The 19,092-nt window shown below is 49.4% G+C and overlaps 1 protein-coding gene across 28 annotated transcripts; it reads left to right on the forward strand.

The window, feature by feature from the left end:
- The first annotated feature begins 849 nt into the window (after positions 1–849).
- On the forward strand, positions 850–15,426 carry Hook2 (hook microtubule tethering protein 2). Of its 28 annotated transcripts, NR_156707.2 has the most exons (24): positions 2,697–2,826; positions 3,293–3,378; positions 3,451–3,523; positions 5,258–5,308; positions 5,398–5,530; positions 5,649–5,716; positions 6,062–6,124; positions 6,535–6,615; positions 6,696–6,856; positions 6,950–7,090; positions 7,810–8,011; positions 9,029–9,139; positions 9,238–9,325; positions 9,453–9,522; positions 10,074–10,211; positions 10,278–10,365; positions 10,457–10,465; positions 10,564–10,598; positions 10,768–10,781; positions 13,229–13,311; positions 13,395–13,498; positions 14,578–14,688; positions 14,761–14,832; positions 14,939–15,423. NR_156707.2 is itself a non-coding variant. In XM_006530738.4 (23 exons), exons 1-23 carry the CDS (start codon positions 2,782–2,784, stop codon positions 15,083–15,085), a joined length of 2,202 nt encoding a protein of 733 aa, XP_006530801.2. In that variant the 5' UTR covers positions 2,646–2,781; the 3' UTR covers positions 15,086–15,426. The 28 variants fall into 28 exon arrangements, 22 of the variants coding, with proteins under 22 accessions (XP_030099183.1, XP_030099185.1, NP_001359291.1 ...); XM_006530738.4 differs by lacking the exon at positions 10,768–10,781 and having other exon boundaries at positions 2,646–2,826; positions 5,607–5,716; positions 14,939–15,426; XM_006530739.4 differs by lacking the exon at positions 10,768–10,781 and having other exon boundaries at positions 2,646–2,826; positions 5,607–5,716; positions 10,460–10,465; positions 14,939–15,426.
- Positions 15,427–19,092: the final 3,666 nt, after the last annotated feature.

Raw genomic sequence — 19,092 nt, forward strand, 5'->3', positions numbered from 1 at the left:
TTGAGAGGTGGGAACAGGATAGGAGCTCCAGCAGAACTGCAGTAACCAGGTACGGGAAGATTATCAGAGTCCCCAAGCCAATGGAACATGGAATTCACAGAGAATTTTGCATACTAATGGGGGTGGGTGGGTACTGGCCTCTGGTGTGGAACCCAGGGTCCCCATCCCAGCTGTGATGACTGGATCAACATCCAGATGTGCAGGCTGAAGGGGATGGGCTGGGGTCCAGCTGTGGCCTTAGGGAGGGGTTGAGTCACTCACTTCCCAGCAGTACAACTCAGGCTGGGTCCAGCTGTTCCTGGAAACATGTTCGAGGTGGGGTCCCCAAACCAGCTAGAGGCTTCCAAACTTGCAGAGCAGGGATTCTAGGTTCCTATAAATGGGGGCCTTCGGATCTCTGCAAACTTGGAGGTTCCCTACACCTAAAATGGGTTGGCATCCTTCTAAATGCAAGGTCCCTCTCAAAGGAAGGATTTGTGGCTCTTTTTGCAGAATTAAATGCACTTATATCCAGAGCATTGCTCCTTGGTTGTAAAAAGAGATTGCCTTGTTGCCAACACCAAAGCTTTCTTTTCTTCCCCCTAAAAGATGGGACTCTTGCTGACCCTGTGGAAGATTATAACTTCTTCCCCATCAGAGAGTGAAGTATCTTCACTATTTGTTTCCTTATGTGTTTATTTATTTTGAAATAGGGTCTCTCTAATGTGGTCCTTGCTATCATGAAACTCAATATGTAGGCCAAGCTGGCCTCAGGCTCATGGCAGGCCACCCGCCTCTGCCTCTGGAGTGCTGCTATTAAAGGCAGGAGCACCGTCATACTCAGCTCCTAAGCTTCATTTAAATCTTTTTGTTTTGGGTTTTTGGTTTTTTTGTTTGTTTGTTTGTTTTTTTTTGAGACAGGGTCTGTGTGTAGCCCTGGATGTCCTGGAATTCTCTCTGTAGATCAGGCTGGCCTCAAACTCAGAGATCTGCCTGCCTCTGCCTCCCAGTTTCATTTAAATCTTGACTTCTTGAACATCTGGACACCTGTGATATCACACCAACGCTGGGACACCTTAAGTCACTTCCCAGACCTGGATTCTCAGATTTCTCCTAAACTTCAAAATCCCTGCAATGCAACCTTCACCCTAAATTTTTGTGTCCCAGAATGTCACACATTCTTTTAACAATCATGGTTCCTGGTAACAGTGTGTTTGTGTGTAGGACAGCACAGCTTTGTTTCCACTGTGGGGCATCAACTCTGGTGGATGTGGGATGGGGGAGCCAGTTGGCAGGCCCCATGCCCAGTCCAGTCTGGAAGCACACTCCCTTCTATACCTTTCCACAGGGTCTCAGGGACTGGAATCAGGAAAACAAGGCGTGAGGGTCTGTGGAAGTGTGAATCAGCCTCCAAGGCTCTCTGGTGTGTGCAGCTGAGAGTTTGAGTGGGTTGCAACCGAGTGTCTGTAGTAGATTAACAACTCTAGTAAGATAGAGGGCGGGTGGCTGATGTCGCTGGGCTCACCCAACCAGGACAGGGTCGCTGGACTGGATCCCGGCTCATTGCCTGGATGGAAGCAGAACATTATCCCCCTCCGAACTGAACCCGCCCCAAAGCAGAGCCGGCTCCACTCCTCCCTCTGGGCACATTTAATAGCCTCTAATTACAGCACATTACCCCACCCGCCAGAGAGGGGAGGGGCTACTAGTGGACCCAGGGGTCAAAGGGCGTGGTCTGGGCTTTACCCCTGGCGTCAAAGCCCGTGTACTTTGTAGCCGCTGTTTACTCATTTGCAAAGCGGCGGATTAAAAAAAAATTAAATAAAAAAATTAAATAATACAGTTTCTAAAATTAAGAAACAAAACCTGGGAATTAAAGTAGCCCTTGTCTCCTAGGGTCGTGGAAAACATTCAATTGTCTGTAGATATATAGCTTATTGTAAAGTCTGAAAACAGTAAGCACTCCACAAATGATGTCTTGAGACTTTATTGTCAAAAAATTCTAAGCTCTCTGCGCTCCCCTAAACCGGCTCAACCGGTGGACGCACCCTTTTCCCAGAAGGATGCGTTCCTACGTTCTGCGCGCCCCCTGGTGGGCTTCAGATCACCCGCAGCTTTGGCCAGGTCGAGTGTTTTTTAGGGCAGGAAGGTGCTCAAAGCACCCGGGGCCGGGAAGGAGCAGAGTAGCTCGCAGGAAAGAGACCCCGGGCTGGGCAAGTGCTATGTCCTTTACTCAGGACATACTTGACCCTTCCTGCTCCCAACCATACCCGAGTTTTCAGAAGGACTCCAGCCAGAATCACTTCTCTGGGGAAGACGCTTTTAAGATCCTCTCACTCCACGACTACAGGATTTATAATTATTCTCTGCGCCCACATTAAGAAAGGCTCAGATCATAACGCGGCTAAACCGGAGGATTTCTTTCAGCTTTGGGGGGGAACCATTAAAGTGCCTGTGAAACTGGGTGCGGTAGATCCGCCTTAAAAGGATCTTGAGGACCACTCCACTACATAAAGAGAAGCCGCGAGGAGTGGAGGTCACCAGCAGCAGGACTGAGCCAGACTGACACCTAGCGGCAGAATGTGCACTTGCCTATGTCCCGCATCTAAGATGGCGAGGCAAGTGTTTGCAATGGGAGATCACGTGTCTGGGGCGGAGCCTATGGCTAGGGGGCGGGGTGGAGCGGGGCGGCGCTCTAGGCCGAGCGGGAGGTCTGGGCTTCGGGCGCTCGCTGGTGGCGGACCCGGAGGCTGCTGCTGCGTGCCGGGGCTCCTTGGCCCGGATCGAATTCGATCCGGAGCCATGAGTGTGGACAAGGCCGAGCTATGCGGGTCTCTGCTCACCTGGGTAGGTCGGGGGGCGGGGCTGGGTCAGGTGTGCGCCCTCTCCTCTCGTCCTGTCTTGGTCTTCTTTCCTCGGTTTTGGACCTGGAAGGAGGAATAGATCGTAGGCTTGCTGGGCCGTTGGACTCTGACCTGACCACCTGCGTCTGTCACGTGGGCAGGCCTGAGCGAAAAGACCAGGTGAGGCCACGCCCCTCTGGAGGGCACAGGCCTGGTCACATGTTAGCAGTGGGGACCAGGTGACTGGTGGTAACGCCCTGACCTAGGTTTGCAGGGTTTGCCAGGATAGGTAAAATGAAGCCACGCCCCGTCCTTGCCTAGGCGTGTAGAAGTCACGCCCCCGAAGATGTGATATGTTGGTGCTACAGGCTAATGCCTTTCTAACCCCGTGAAATGTCTGATGGCTGGGGAAAAAGTCTGCAATTCCAGGTCCTCAATTTTCCTGTTGCCCTTCCGTCTTCCCCCTTTAGTTGCAGACGTTCCAAGTTTCACCCCCCTGTGCCAGTCCCCAGGACCTGAGCAGCGGACTCGCCATAGCCCATGTGCTGAATCAGATGTGAGTGTGGCGGCTGAGTGGGAGGATCCTGAAGGGCTCCCCAGCCTGCTCATCCCATCTTTCTGCCCCTAGAGACCCTTCCTGGTTCAACAACGAATGGCTCCAGGGCATCTCAGAGGACTCAAGCCCCAGCTGGAGGTTGAAGGTGACAGGTGGACTCATGACTAGGGAATAACTAGAGGACTTAAGGAGGTGAAGGCAAAGGGAAAGCTAGATACATGTCCTGTGCGATGGACAGGCAGTCTTGTCAGGAAGAGAGCCAGATGTCTGGTGATCAGCAAGCTATTTTTGTTTATATTGAGCACCCACAATAGGACAAAAAAACTTGCCACCATTCTTATGATGTGGGCAAAAGCACACACACAACACATGTTAACTTCCAAGAGGTGTGCTGGCAAATGCTTGTAATCCCAGCTATGGTGGTGTGTTAATACAGGAGGGTGGTAAACCATCCATCATCCCGTCTCAAAACCTTTAAAAGGCCAGGGATATAGTTGGCAAAAGAGAATTTGCTCACCCTACACAAGGTCCTGAGTTCAATCCCAAGTAGCAGGGTATGCTGGGTGGGGGGTGGGAGGGGGGATGGGCAGGGGTAGCCAGACCATGTGGCACACATGGAGTCCCAGTACTTAGCAAGCCAGAGGATCAGGACATCAAGGTTATCTTGGGTGGCTACACAGTAAGTTAGAACTCATTCTGAGCCACATGACACACTGCTTCAAGAAACAAAACTGGGCTGGAAGAATGGCTTGGTGGTTAAAAATGGATACTGTTCTTCCAGAGGAACTTACTGCTTCTCCAGAGAGGACGCACAGACATCAAACAGCTCTCAACCACCTGCAACTGCTCTAGGGGATGTGACACTTGTAGCCTCTGCAGGCATCCTCATATTCTCTTTCTTTCTCTGTCTGTCTCTCTCTCACACACACATACACACATACTTTCACACACACACTCTCTCTCACACACACACACACACACATACACACATACACACATGGTTAAAAGATAAAATAAATCTTAAAAAAACAAGAAAACAAATTCATATAAACCTATGAAGACAGTAAAAGGAGGGTCATGATAGCGATGGGAGGTGGGTAGGTGCTTATTTTGTTTTTTTTTTGGGGGGGGTTGTTTTGTTTTTGTTTTGTTTTGAAACAGAGTTTTTTTGTGTAGTCCTGGCTGTTTTAGATCTTGCTGTGTAGACCAGGTTTGGCCTCAAATTCAGAAATCTACCTGCCTCTGTCTCCCAGGTGCTGGGATTAAAGGCAGGTGCCACCATTCCTAGCAGGGACTCTATTTTAAGTACTGTGGAATGGTCTTAGCAAAGGAAAAACACAGCCTGGCTAAGCCGTTTCGAAGCTGCCCTTGGCTACCTGGGAAGAGATGCAGCACAGGTAGCAAGAGTAGGAAATGAAAGGTTGGGAATGGGGCTCAGCAGACCACAGCTGGTCCAGACTCCAGCACTTAAGGGCTGGACGCAGAATAGGAGAATAGTAAGGCGCCAGGGAGTGGCTCAGTGGAAAAGTCCTTGTCTACCATACCTAAGACCCTGGATTTGATCAGCAGAACTTCTACCCCATCCAACAAAGGTGGGAGATGAGAAACAGTGGGTACAGTCATCCAAGTGAGAGATAGTAGCAGTTGGGCCAGAGAGTGAAAGCCATTGCATTCTGGAACTTGTGAATTAAGAAGGTCAGGTAGACACTATAGACCATGCAGTTTAGCTCTAGAGGAGAAGGATATTTAGAACAGGGCCAGACAACAAGGTGGGATAATCAGGGAATGAAAATTGAGGGACGGGGAGGAAGTGAGGATAGGTTGGGGGGGGGGAGTTGCTGTAGACTTGCATGCATAGATAACTCCTTGGCGTCACCAGGTCAGGAAACTGGAGAAGATCTTACAGAGCTTGGTGGAATACTCGAAGAATGTGAGTAACTGCAAAGGAATTTAGGGGCTGGGTTGGGAGTCAGGGTTCAGTCTGTGAGCCCTGAAAGCTCCCTCTCTCGGTGTTCTCAGGTTCTGGGGCACCCTGTGTCAGATCAGCATCTCCCAGATGTGAGCCTCATTGGCGAGTTCTCAAATCCTGCAGAACTTGGCAAACTGCTTCAGTTGGTACTGGGCTGTGCTATCAGTTGTGAGAAAAAACAGGGTATGAAGAGGGGTAGAGGGGAGGAAACTGAGAGCACCCAGAGGATACCCTGAGGAAATGTTCTTTCCTCTCCAAGCCATCCCTGGTCTCAGCCTCTCGCCTTCACCTTCATCCCCAGAGTATATCCAAAGAATTATGACCCTGGAGGAGTCTGTTCAACATGTAGTGATGGAAGCCATCCAGGAGGTGGGTGCAGGCATCCCCTATAGAAATCCAGAAGGGTCGGGGGAGGGGACATTTATTTCTAGGGTAGAAGCAAGTGAGCACAGACCTGGCTTTGCATGGTAAGGTTAGGCCTCGGCCTGGAAGTCAGCAGGCCAGGTCTTATATATGTCAGCTCTCAGTCAGAATCCAGCAGCCTCAAAAGTTGTGGTCTTTTTCTACACTGGAAGGAGCCTCTGGGCAGGAGTTATCTGGCAAAAACTAGCCTTGGGGAAGAGGAAGAGGAGGGAAGAGTTTCCTAGGCTGAATTGTAGAAACCTTGAAGGTTGTATCAGAGAGCCTAGCTTACCATAATGCCCCCTTCCACAGCTCATGACCAAAGACACTCCTGATTCCCTGTCACCAGAGAATTACGGGAATTTTGATACACAGGTAATGATCACAAAACTTGGTAAAAGATTCAACCCCACCACTGGTTCTCTGGGCTGCTGAGGCGGAAAGGCTTGTCCTTAGGTAGTCCAGACAGCAGGGGTGAACTTTTGATTCTCCTGGGACTGCCTGGCTTGTAGCTGAGATTACAGCTGAACACCTGATAAGGGGGCTTGTTATCCTTGAGCTTTTAATCAACCCTCCCAGTCTCTTGGTGTCTTAGCCTCTTCCCTTGCCACATCCCAATGGTTAGAAAATTATTCTTCTTCCATATTCTTAGGACCCCAGCCCAGTCTTAAATCCTGGGGCTCCCTAACCCCTCCCCAGCATCCCTAGACATCACAACTTTCCCACTCCCTTCTGACTGGATCCCCAAGTCCTTCATCTTCTATTCCCCCCTTTACCCTTCTCAGTCCCGCAGGTACTATTTCCTGAGTGAGGAGGTGGAGGAGGGTGATCATCTTCAGCAACATTACCTGGATCTGGAGCGCCAGGTGGGTGGGGCCGCTTGCGTAAATCCTATCTGTGTAAGACCTGGTTTGTGCTTCAGTTCACCTATCTCCCCTGCCCACAGCTCTTGCTCCTTTCAGAGGAGAAGCAGAATCTGGCACAAGAGAACGCTGCCCTTCGAGAGAGGGTGGGCCGGTCGGAAGTGGAGAGTGCCCCGGGCCTCACAGCTAAGAAGCTATTGCTTCTGCAGTCACAGCTAGAACAGCTTCAAGAGGAGAATTTCAGGTGTGGTCAGTTGGGAGGTGGGGGTGGGGATGGGTGGGGCCAGGGCACTGGGGCCAAAGGGCATCCTCCTTTATCTTCCCCTTGATACCCCAGGCTGGAGAGTAGCCGGGAAGATGATCGGCTTCGCTGCCTGGAACTAGAGCGCGAGGTCGCTGAGCTGCAACAACGGAACCAGGCACTGACCAGCCTATCCCAGGAGGCACAAGCACTAAAGGATGAGATGGATGAGCTGCGGTAGGTGGCAGGTCCCGAGTGCCCATCATATATCTGCAGCATTGACACAAAATGCCCCCTTAGTGCTATGGCACATTCAACTCCCAGATGCTAAGTGGACCTATACACAATATGTCGCAGGCTTCCACATGACACCCTGAGCCACACCATGCCACTTAGGCCCACTGCACTGTCCTGAACTTATGTCTCCTGAGAGACTCCCTGGATCCGTGGAGCCCCCTTGGTTTTACATTGCCATCAGTCAATACCTTACAGCACCCTTGACAAATACAACCCCTCCTAACACTCTCCAGACCCCAGTGCACCATTTGGATCCCATCATGCCTCTGGATTCAAGGATGCCCTCTAAGACTATATCATTGTAGCCCCCTGTGAATCTACTGTGCCTTCTGTATCCTGAAAGACCTCTCCTGTAACCCTAAACACTCTTAGAATGTTAATGCACCTGGTGAACCATCCCACCCCGATTCTGAAGACTCCTTACAGTTCCCCCACGACCCCAAAGTGTCCTTATCACTCTGCTATCTCACAGTTCTTCCTGTCTGCCGTTCCTGAGAACCTTTCTATTATAACCTGTTTCCCTAATGACCCCTACCGGCACTACAGACCTGACTGATGCTTTCAGCTTGAACCCGAATCCCTCAGGTTGAACACCCTTCCCTGCCCAGCCCAACTTCCCAGCCAGCCTCTGAGTTTTCCACTCCCTATCCCTTTCTTAGGCAGTCCTCCGAACGTGCAAGGCAGCTGGAGGCCACTCTGAACAGCTGCCGTCGTCGCCTGGGCGAGCTCCAAGAGCTCCGGCGGCAGGTGCGGCAGCTGGAGGAGCGAAATGCAGGCCACGCGGAGCGCACGCGGCAGCTGGAAGAGGAGCTGCGCCGTGCAGGATCCCTGCGTGCCCAGCTCGAGGCTCAGCGCAGGCAGGTAAGGCACGGGCACGTAGCTCCACCCCTTAACGGCCCGCCCCATCACTACACTTCACTAGCAGCAAGGCTCTGCAGCTTTCTCTCTTTTGTTACAAGACTCACCCCTCCCCTGCCTGGGTTTGTAAGCCCCACCGCTTCTCTAAAACACCCCTCCTCCCAACTTCTTGGCGCTGCCCGGTCCCTCTGGTTCCACTCCCTCTTCTGCAGCTTGGTTGCTGCCTCTCTTTCCATCTCTGCTGTCCCCATGGTTTCCCCTTTCACTCTTTTTCTTTCTTTAAATAATTTCTTGTGTATGGGTGTTTCAGCTACATGCATGTCTGTGCACCACATATGCATCTTGTGCTCATGGAGGCCAGAAGAGGGCATCAGATCCCCTGGGATTGTAGTCATAGATAGTTGTGAGCCACCACATGGGTGCTGGGAATCAAGTCCCTATCCTCTGGAAGAGAGGAGCGAGGGGGCCCTTATTTGTTGAGCCATCTCTCCAGCTCCCAACTTTTTTTTTTTTTTTTTCAAGACAGGGTTTCTCTGTGTAGCCCTGGCTGTCCTGGAACTCACTTTGTGGACCAGGCTGGCCTCGAACTCAGAAATTCACCTGCCTCTGCCTCCCGAGTGCTGGGATTAAAGGCGTGTGCCACCACGCCCGGCAGCCCCCAACTTCTTCTTTTTTTTTTTTTTATTAAAGATTTATTTATTTATTATATGTAAGTACACTGTAGCTGTCTTCAGACACACCAGAAGAGGGCGTCAGATCTTGTTACGGATGGTTGTGAGCCACCATGTGGTTGCTGGGACTTGAACACTGGACCTTTGGAAGAGCAGTCGGGTACTCTTACCCACTGAGCCATCTCACCAGCCCCAGCCCCCAACTTCTTAAGTTATATTTTGTGTGTGAGTTTGGGTATCTGTGTGTGAGTGTGCAGGTGAGGTTCAGAAGACAACTTGTAGAGGTTGGTGTTCTCTTTTTACCATGAGGGTTCCAGGAAATCCAGCTCAGAATTGAATTATCTTGCAGGTGCAAGAGTTGCAGGGCCAGTGGCAGGAAGAGGCCATGAAGGCTGAGAAGTGGCTGTTTGAATGCCGAAACCTAGAGGAAAAGTGTGACCTGGTGACAAAGGAGAAGGAGGTAAGGCTGAAGCCCTGCGGCCCAGGCTCTACCCTTTGCATCCTGGGATAGCCCATCTTCCAGGAGGTTCACCTGACATCTTGCATCTGCCCCTGTAGCGGCTATTGACTGAGAGGGACTCCCTGAGGGAGGCCAATGAGGAGCTCCGCTGTGCCCAGCTGCAGCCCAGGGGATTGGCTCAGGCTGGTGAGCTTCAGATCCGGCTTGGGGATGGGCTGGGGCTGTACTTGACCCCTCAAAGATGCTCCCTGAAAAGAGAACCCAGGGATGGAGACTGTGGATGTATAGAAACCTGAAGATCTCTTGTTTTCAGATCTCTCCCTGGATCCTACCCCTTCTGGCCTGGAAAACTTAGCAGCAGAGATCCTGCCTGCAGAGCTCAGGTATGCTGGGACCTTTTAAGGCTCTGGACCCATCTAGGACAGGCAAGGCTCTTCCTCAGCCGCACTCTTACAGTACAAGCACTGACGTGGCTAAGGGCTTTACTGTTCCAGGGGCTTTCCCATTCCAGGATCCGTGTTCAGAACATAAATTAATGTGTAGTGAATACGGCTTTGCTCCAGGTGCAAAATTCTTACATTTTAGTCCTGCTTACTCTGATCTGAGGACCAGGGGCATCACTGGTGCCCCTACTGTGTGCAGTTCCTTTTGCTCTGCTCTGGTAACCCCCATCTCAGCTCTTACTGTTTCCACAGCTGGATGCAAGTGTTTTAATCCCTGACCCCCACACACCTCCTTTAGAGCCCCACCCTCTTTGATTTCCCTCACCACACCCAGGTCAGCTCCCAGAGCCTAAGCCACCAGAGTCCATGCTAGGTCCTCAGTACTCCTACCCCAAGGCAGGCTGGGTTCTTTGCGAAGCAGCATTCGGCCCAGGGTTTCATCTAATAGTCTGTCTAGGACGCAGCCCTACTCACTTCCCCCTGTTTCTCAGAGAGACGCTAGTGCGACTTCAGCTGGAGAACAAGAGACTGTGCCAGCAGGAGGCCGCGGACCGGGAGCGACAGGAGGAACTGCAGCGCCACCTGGAGGAGGCCAACCGTGCACGCCATGGGCTGGAAGCACAGCAACGGTAAGAGCCTGCCTTCTTGTTTGAAAGCGCAACCAAGCGCAAGCACTGAGCACTGTTCCCTGCCAGGCTGAACCAGCAGCAGCTGTCGGAGCTGAGGGCGCAGGTGGAAGAGCTACAGAAGGCCTTGCAGGAGCAGGGGGGCAAGACCGAGGACGTGAGTGCCTGCCTCCTCCCTGCTTGGCCCTCCCTTGTGCTCCCCAGTAATCCCCCTTTCTCCCTCCCCCCTTGCTGCCCGATGCCTGAAGAAGGCCACTGTGAGTACCACGGGTCCAGGGAGGCGCACCACTGTTACCTGCACAGCTTCTCAGACCTTGTCCCCGTCCCCTCACTCCCCGCTGCTTCTCTTCCCCAGCCCACCCTGCTGAAGAGGAAGCTGGAGGATCATCTGTAAGTGCAGAGAACCTTCACTCCTGGGGTGGGAACTCTTGGGACAAAGGTGTGGAGAATTGTGGGTGAAGAGACCCAGTCAGCTCAGGTCAAGTAGAGTCTTTATTTTGAGACTGGAAGTTGTGTACCTGAAACTGGTCTTGAATTCCTGATCCTCCCATCTCCCAAGTGCTAAGATAGAAGGTGTGTACTAACATGTCTTGCTCTCAAGGGTGATCCTGTGCTTGTTTTTGAAGTGTACTGATTTTATGTGTGTGAGTGTTTTGCCTGCATGTCTGTGTACCACATGATCTCATGGAGTTCCGAGGAAGGCCGTAAGCTGCTGGGCGGTGGTGGCACACGCCTTTAAAATCCCAGCACTTGGGAGGCAGAGGCAGGCGGATTTCTGAGTTCGAGGCGAGCCTGGTCTACAGAGTGAGTTCCAGGACAGCCAGGGCTACACAGAGAAACCCTGTCTCGAAAAAATCAAAAAAAAAAAAAAAAAGAATAGTTGTGAGCCACCATGTGGGTTATACTTGGGGTCCTCCACTAGAACAGCAAACGGATCTTAACTCCCTCCTTTGTATTATTATTAAACAAGTTCTCCCTGTAGCTTAGCCTGGCCTGGGGCTTGTAATCCTCCTGCCTCAGCCTCCTTCCTGTCATGCATCACTGGGTCTGGCTCAGAATCTTATTTAGAAAAAGAGGATGCTCATATGGGACTGTGATTCCAGCACTCAGGAGGTAGACGGAAGAGGGACAGGAGGTCAAGGCCATCCTGGGACTCTGTTTCAGAAAAAAAAGTATGTCCATATGTGTGTGTTAATATAAAAAAATATGGGGCTGGTGAGATGGCTCAGTGGGTAAGAGCACCCGACTGCTCTTCTGAAGGTCCAGAGTTCAAATCCCAGCAACCACATGGTGGCTCACAACCATCCGTAACGAGATCTGACTCCCTCTTCTGGAGTGTCTGAAGACAGCTACAGTATACTTACATATAATAAATAAATACATCAAAAAAAAATATATAAAAAAATATAATGTTACATAATATAGTCATTACATTATGGTATTTATTGTGTAATATATGATATGAATCATATATCTATATCTATATCTATATATATATCTGAGTTTGAGGCCAGCCTGGTCTACAAAGTGAGTGCCAGGACAGCCAGGGCTATACAGAGAAACCCTGTCTCGGAGAAAAAAAAAAAAAATATATATATATATATATATCACACCTGACTACCTGACTTAGTGGTAGAGCACTGGCCTCGTATGGACAAGGCCTCTAGGTTCTATCCTTAGTGCCACAAGAAGTAAAAGTATCTGTGCGGCTTGAGAAATAGTTCTCTCTCTCTCTCTCTGTTTTTTTGTTTTGTTTTTTGTTTTTTGAGACAAGGTTTCTCTGTGTAGCCTGGCTGTCCTGAAACTCACTCTGTAAACCAGGCTGGCCTTGAACTCAGAGATCCACCCACCTTCTGAGAGAGAGTTCTTTTAAGAGTACAGAGGAGGGCTGGAGAGATGGCTCAGTGGTTAAGAGCACTGACTGCTCTTCTAGAGGCTGAGTTCAATCCCCAGCAACTACATGGTGGCTTACAAACATGTAGTGGAGTCTGATGCCCTCTTCTGGTGTGTTTGAAGACAGTGACCATATATTCACATACATTAAATAAATACATAAATAAATAAGTCTTAAAAAAATATATTTTCAGAGAAACCCTGTCTCAAAAAAAAAAAAAAAGAAAAAAATATTTTATTTTCATGTTGAGTGGCTCACAACTACCTGTAACTCCAGCTCCAGGAAGTCTAACACCCTCTCTTGCTTCCCCAAGCACACACACAAGTGTGTCATACCTTCAGCCCCACACAGGCACACACATAATACATCCTAAAAACCAAAGCACCTGTCTGCTGGGTGGAGAGAGAGTGAAACCGAGGTGCTCAAAGAGGAAGAGGCAGGTTGGAGAGAAGGCTCAGTGGTTAAGAGCACTGACTGCTCTTCTGGAGGTCCTGAGTTCAATTCCCAGCAACCACATGGTGGCTCACAACCATCTGTAATGAGATCTGATGCTCTCTTATGGTGTGTCTGAAGACAGCTACAGTGTACTTACATATCATAAATCTTTAAAAAAAAAAAAAAGTGGAAGAGGGCCAGGCAGTGGTGGCTCAGGCCTTTAATCCCAGCACTCGGGAGGCAGAGGCAGGCGGATTTCTGAGTTCGAGGCCAGCCTGGTCTACAAAGTGAGTTCCAGGACAGCCAGGGCTACACAGAGAAATCCTGTCTCAAAACAACAGCAACAGCAAAAAAAAAAAAAAAAAAAAAAAAAAAAAGTGGAAGAGGATGGCTAGGGATAAAGGAAAGATGAGGACCAGACCAACTTGGGGATCACAGGATGGCGAGATGATTAGACAGCGTGGAGGCCTCTGACTTGCTGTTGATAGAAGAGAAGGAACCAGTGGGCTAGGAGTGTGTCTCTGCTATAGAGAATGAGCCTGGAGTTCAGTGGGGTGCTCATGGCAGAGAACAAAGCCCTGGATTATATCTCCAACACCACAGATACATGGATAGGTGGAGATAGATGGACAGATGGATAGATGGGTGGGTGGACGGATGGAAGGTCACCCCACTGCTTCCATGCCCACAGGCAGAAGCTGCATGAGGCTGACCTGGAGTTGCAGAGGAAACGAGAATACATTGAGGAGTTGGAGCCTCCCACTGACAGCAGCAGTAAGTGGGGCCCAACAGTAGCCAGGACTAGAGGGAGCCCTGAGTTCAGCATGGAACTTGGGGGGCCCTTATTTGTTCTTCAGCAGCTCGGCGGATCGAGGAGCTACAGGACAGTCTGCAGAAGAAGGATGCAGACCTGCGGGCCATGGAGGAACGATACCGCCGCTACGTGGACAAGGCGCGCACGGTGAGGATGCTGGTGTCTGCTCTCCTACCTTAGATCCTACTCTGTGTGCTTCCCTTCAGCTCATGCCTCCTGCCAGTTTGTTTGTCTCTGCCCTCTGCATCCACACCTGCACACCATACCATGTCATATCATAGGCGTCTGCGTGGTACTGCCGCCAAGGGCTGTCAAATCCATTGTACTCAGCGTGTTAAAGGGTCTGTAAAGAAGCTTGAGTGGCATAGCACCATTCTGCCTCAAATCCACAAATAAGGTGCTGGAGACATGGCTTAGTGATAGAGTGCTTATCTAAAATCTACCAGCCAGGGTAGGCATATAGGTATGTGCCTGGGTATCTGGCTCACTAACTATACTTGCTTAGCAGGCAGGAGGTCCTGGGTTTAGTCCCTAGCATTCCAAAAAATAAGTAAGGCCGGGCGTGGTAGCACATGCCTTTACTCCCAGCACTTGGGAGGCAGAGGCAGGTAGATTTCTGAGTTCGAGGCCAGCCTGGTCTACAGAGTAAGTTCCAGGACAGCCAGGGCTATACAGAGAAACCCTGTCTTGAAAAACCTATAAAAAAAAAAAAAAAGTAAATATATAACATAAACCCAAAGCAAGGGGCCTGGGTGCTTCAGCTCTGTGTTCCCAGCTATTCTGCAGGCTTAGGCAGAATGAGCGGGGAATGGTGCTGTAATCTTTTATTCCTAGCACTAGGGGGGTAGAGGCAGCAACAACTCTGAGTTTGAGGTCAGCCAGGCTGCATACTGAGACTCTGTACGAAGAAATACATGCGCGCGCACACACACACACACACACACACACACACACACACACACACACACACACACACACACACACGGGGGTGGGGTGGGGGAGTGGTAGAGGTAGAACCAGGTATGGTGGCATCTGTGACCCAGAGGCAAGAGGATCACAAGTTTGAGCCTTGTCTCAAACAACAAAACAAAATGATGCTAGTAATACAACTGTGTTGCCTAGAATGCATGAGGCCTTAGGAACAATCAGTCCCCGGGACTGCAAAATGTCACTATTATTATAATGAAGGTTGCTCTCCTGTGCTCCACACCCCCCCCAATTCCTAGGTCATTCAGACCCTGGAACCCAAGCAGAGGCCACCCACTGTGGTGTCCCCAGAATTCCATACCTTGAGGTCACAGCTCTGGGAGCGGAACCTGCGGATACGGCAGATGGAGGTGGGTATCCTCATCCTATCATGCCATGTGGCCCTCAGCCCCACCCAGCCCCTGACTCTTGTCTCCTGGCAGATGGACTATGAGAAGAGTCGGAGACGGCAGGAACAGGAGGAAAAGCTGCTTATCAGTGCCTGGTACAGCATGGTGAGTGGGTTCCTCCCCAGGGAGGTCATGTGGGTCATAGATGTCATACCAGGTTCACATGGCTCAGGTAGGCTCACTTACCCTGCTAATTATACCATTTCTCTAGGGCATGGCCTTGGAGCATCGGGCTGGGGAAGAGCACGCTCCTGCCCATGCCCAGTCCTTCTTGGCACAGCAAAGACTGGCCACCAATGCTCGCCGTGGACCCCTGGGGCGCCAGGCTCTGAGCCTCCGCCCCACTGACAAGCACTGACAAGACCTCGACTTCCTGCTGCCTGCTGGAGTCTTCCAGTTTACATTTACCCAGCTGGGCCTTTGACCTTGATTGAGCCTGACTTCTGCCCTTTGCTTCCTTAGATGGGAGAGAAGGGGACAGGCAGGTAGCAGGTGTGGAACTATTCCTTTTAGCAATGTGATTCTTCTTGATTCTTCTCCTGGGCCTCGTGTACTACCTGGGAAGAGCCTGATTTTATATTTGAAAAGAATAAAGACTTTAAATCTGTCATGAATGTACTCTAGACACAATGACGAAGAATAAAAACTGCACTGGGGACACAGACCATTGCTTTTAAAATAAAGTTTTTACATGTATGAGCGTTTTTGCCTATCTGTATGTTGTGTGCAATCGATGTGCTTGGTGCCTGCAGAGGCCAAAAGAGGGCATCAGATTTGTAACTAGAGTTACAAATGGTTGTGAGCTACCATGTGGGTGCTGGGAGTTGAACCCGGGTCTCCAGGAAGAAGAGCCAGTGCTCTTAACCACTGAGCCATCTCTTCAAGCCTTAACTTGCATTCTTGTGGGGATTTTGTTTGCTTGTTTTGTCTTTTTTTTTTTTTTAATTTATTATATGTAAGTACACTGTAGCTGTTTTAGACACTCTAGAAGAGACATCCAATTTCGTTATGGATGGTTGTGAGCCACCATGTGGTTGCTGGGATTTGAACTCAGGACCTTTGGAAGAGCAGTCGGTGCTCTTAACCCCTGAGCCATCTCACCAGCCCCCCCCCTTTTTTTTTTTTTTTTTTTTTTGAGACAAGATTTCTTTGTGTGGCCCTCTCTGGCCTGAAACTTGTTCTGTACAACAGAGTGGCCTCAAATTCAGAGACCCACTTGCTTCTGCCCCCCGAACACTAAGATTAAGGGAAGGGTGCCCCACCACACCTGGCTTTGTCTTACATTCCCATTAGGTGTGAGTAACACAATGACAGGTGAGAGCAGCAGGTAGGAGGTTTGCTGTTGCTCTTTGCTTTAAGAAGCTGGACACACACACACACACACACACACACACACACACCAGTCTGACAGTTGCTGCATGTACTTGTATCCCTCCTTTGAGGGGTAGGGGACCGGTGAAGTCTGAGAGCTTACTGGCCAGTCAGTTTAGTCAAAAGCAGTGAGCTTCTAGCCAGCCATGTCATCAGTGCCATTCGTCTCAGCACCTAGGAGCTAGAGGCAGCTGGCTCTTTTGAGTTCAGAGCTAGCTTACGGTACATACCAAGTTCCAGGACAGCCAGAGCCACATCATAGATTCTGTCTATAAATAAATATTAAATAAATAAATGAGTATTAATCTGTGTTGTTGTTTTTCATTTTTTGTTTTGTTTTGTTTTTGGAGACAGGGTTTCTCTGTGAAGCCCAGGCTATCCTGGAACTCACTATGTAGACCAGTCTGGCCGTGAACTCAGAGATGTCATTAAAAAATTTAATCCCGGGGCTGGTGAGATGGCTCAGCAGGTAAGAGCACCTGACTGCTCTTCCAAAGGTCCTTAGTTCAAATCCCAGCAACCACATGGTGGCTCACAACCATCTGTAACAAGATCTGATTCCCTCTTCTGGTGTGTCTGAAGACAGCTACAGTGTACTTACATATAATAAATAAATAAATCTTAAAAAAAAATTTAATCCCAATCTGGAGTTCCTACCCTGCCTTTAACCATTTAGTTCCTGGATAAAAGGCACACACAACCTTTAAATTTAGAATAAACCTTAATTGGCACTGGAACTGGATAGATATCTACTCTCTATGCAATTAAAATCTATCAATAATCCCAAGTTATTACTTAAAACATCTGGATTGTGTATATTTTATATGGATTTCTTAGGATTGTAAAGTCCAGCAACACAGAAATCCATCTGCCTCTGCTTCCTGAATGCTGGCATTAAAGACATGTACTACCACCACTGCCTGGCTTTTTAAATTTTTTTTTTCCTCTCAAGACGGGGTTTCTCTATGTAGCCCTAGCTGTCCTGGAATTCACTCTGTAGACCAGGGTAACCTCGAACTCAGAAATCTACCTGCCTCTGCCTCCCAAGTGATGGGATTAAAGGTGTGCGCCACCACTGCCCAGCCACTGCCTGGCTTATAACTACTAATCTTTAAAAAAAAAAAAGTCCAGGAAGCGGGTACCAGTCAGAGATTAGGATGGGGTCATCTAGACTTCACCTAGGGAAGAGCAGTCTAGATAGGAGAATCATCATATGCCAAGTCCCTGAGGTGAGATGGTTAGGGGAGGGGTCCCTACTAAACTAAAGTCAACTGAAATGTCAGTAGCACACAAGAGCGATTCAGTTAAGACCTGGAAAGCCAGATGTAGTGGTCCATGCCTGTAGTCCTAGTCCCAAGGAGGCTGTGGCAGTAGGATTGCTGTCATCTAGGACTAAATAGCAGGGTTTAAAAATAAGTACCTGGGCAGTGGTGGCGCATGCCTTTAACGCCAGCACTCGGGAGGCAGAGACAGCCAGATCCCTGGGTTCGAGGCCAGCCTGATCTACAGAGAGAGTTCCAGGACACAGAAAAACCTGTCTTGAAAATAATAAAGTTAAGAGCACTTGGTATTCACCCAGGTTTGAGTCCCAGCACCTACATGGCACCAGCAGCCATCTGTAACTAGTTCCAGGGAGTCTGATGGCCTCCAAGGGTGTCAGGCATGCATGAGGTGAGCAGATACACATTCAGGCAAGCATTCATACACAAAATCTTTTTGGTTTGTTTTTAGTTTTAGAGGCAAGGTTTCTCTGTGTAGCTCTAGCTGTCTTAGAACTCTATATGTAGACCAGGCTGGCCTCAGAGATCCACCTGCCTTTGCCTCCAGAGTGCCAAGATTAAAGGCATGCGCCATCACCGCCCAAATAAAATAAATAATTCTTTAAATAAATAAAACACGGAAACTGGATGTAGTGACATATGCCTTTAGTTCCAGCGCTCAGGAGGCAGAGGCAGGTGGATCTTTGTGAGTTTGGGGCCAGTCTGGTCTACATAGTAAGTCCCAGGACAGCCAGGGCTATACAGTGAGAACATTCTTGAAGGAACAAAAATAAAATAAAATCGTGGCTGGAGAGATGGCGCGGTAGTTAGGGGCACTGTCTGCTTTTCCAGAGGCCTTGGGTTTGATTTCCACTATACACATGACAGCTACCAGTTGTGCCTGTCTCCAGTTCCAGGAGATCCAACATCTTCTGGTCTCAGAGAGAACCACACAAGCAGTACACAGACATAATGTAGGCAAATGCTCATAAACGCAGAATACTTACAGCTGGAGCAACATTTGGAAGGTAGAGGCAGGTGGGTTTTTGATTCCAGACCAGCTTGGTCTACAGATTGAGTTTCATGACAGCCAGGATACAAAGAGAAACCCTGTCTCAAAAAAACAAAACAAAACAAAAAAACCAAAACAGCCGGGTGTGGTGACCCACGCCTTTAATCCCAGCACTTGGGAGGCAGAAGCAGGCAGATTTCTGAGTTCGAAGCCAGCCTGGTCTACAGAGTGAGTTCCAGGACATCCAGGACTACACAGAGAAACCCTGTCTCAAAAAAAAAAAAAAAAAAAAAAAAAGAAAAGAAAACAAACCAAAAACCAAACCAAACCACCAACCCAACAAAACCAAAATAGTTATTTCCAAACGAAATAAAAAAGATAATAGTGCAAACTAGCCTGGAGGTAGCCTAACACAGTGGCCTGGCTTAGTCAGCATGTGAGAGTGTCTGGGCTGCACTCCCCAGCACCACACACATGGGCTGGAGTGCAAGGAGCAAAGGGAAAACCATTGCTTTGTGGGTCCTTCATTAGTGAGTGGGCCTGGATACAGCTCATTCCAAGTGCTTATCTGGCACCTTAAAGGCTCTGACCACCAGGCAGCATTTCTCTCACCAGTGAATAAAACCAAGGGTGCTACAGCACAATTTGAGGGAGGGTCAGGGAATGATTAGAACATGATCAAGTCTGGGAGGCCAGCTGTGGTGTCACCCACCTTAAGGCTAG

This window comes from Mus musculus, chromosome 8 (assembly GCF_000001635.26).
Source record: "Mus musculus strain C57BL/6J chromosome 8, GRCm38.p6 C57BL/6J".
Classification (NCBI taxonomy): domain Eukaryota; kingdom Metazoa; phylum Chordata; class Mammalia; order Rodentia; family Muridae; genus Mus; species Mus musculus.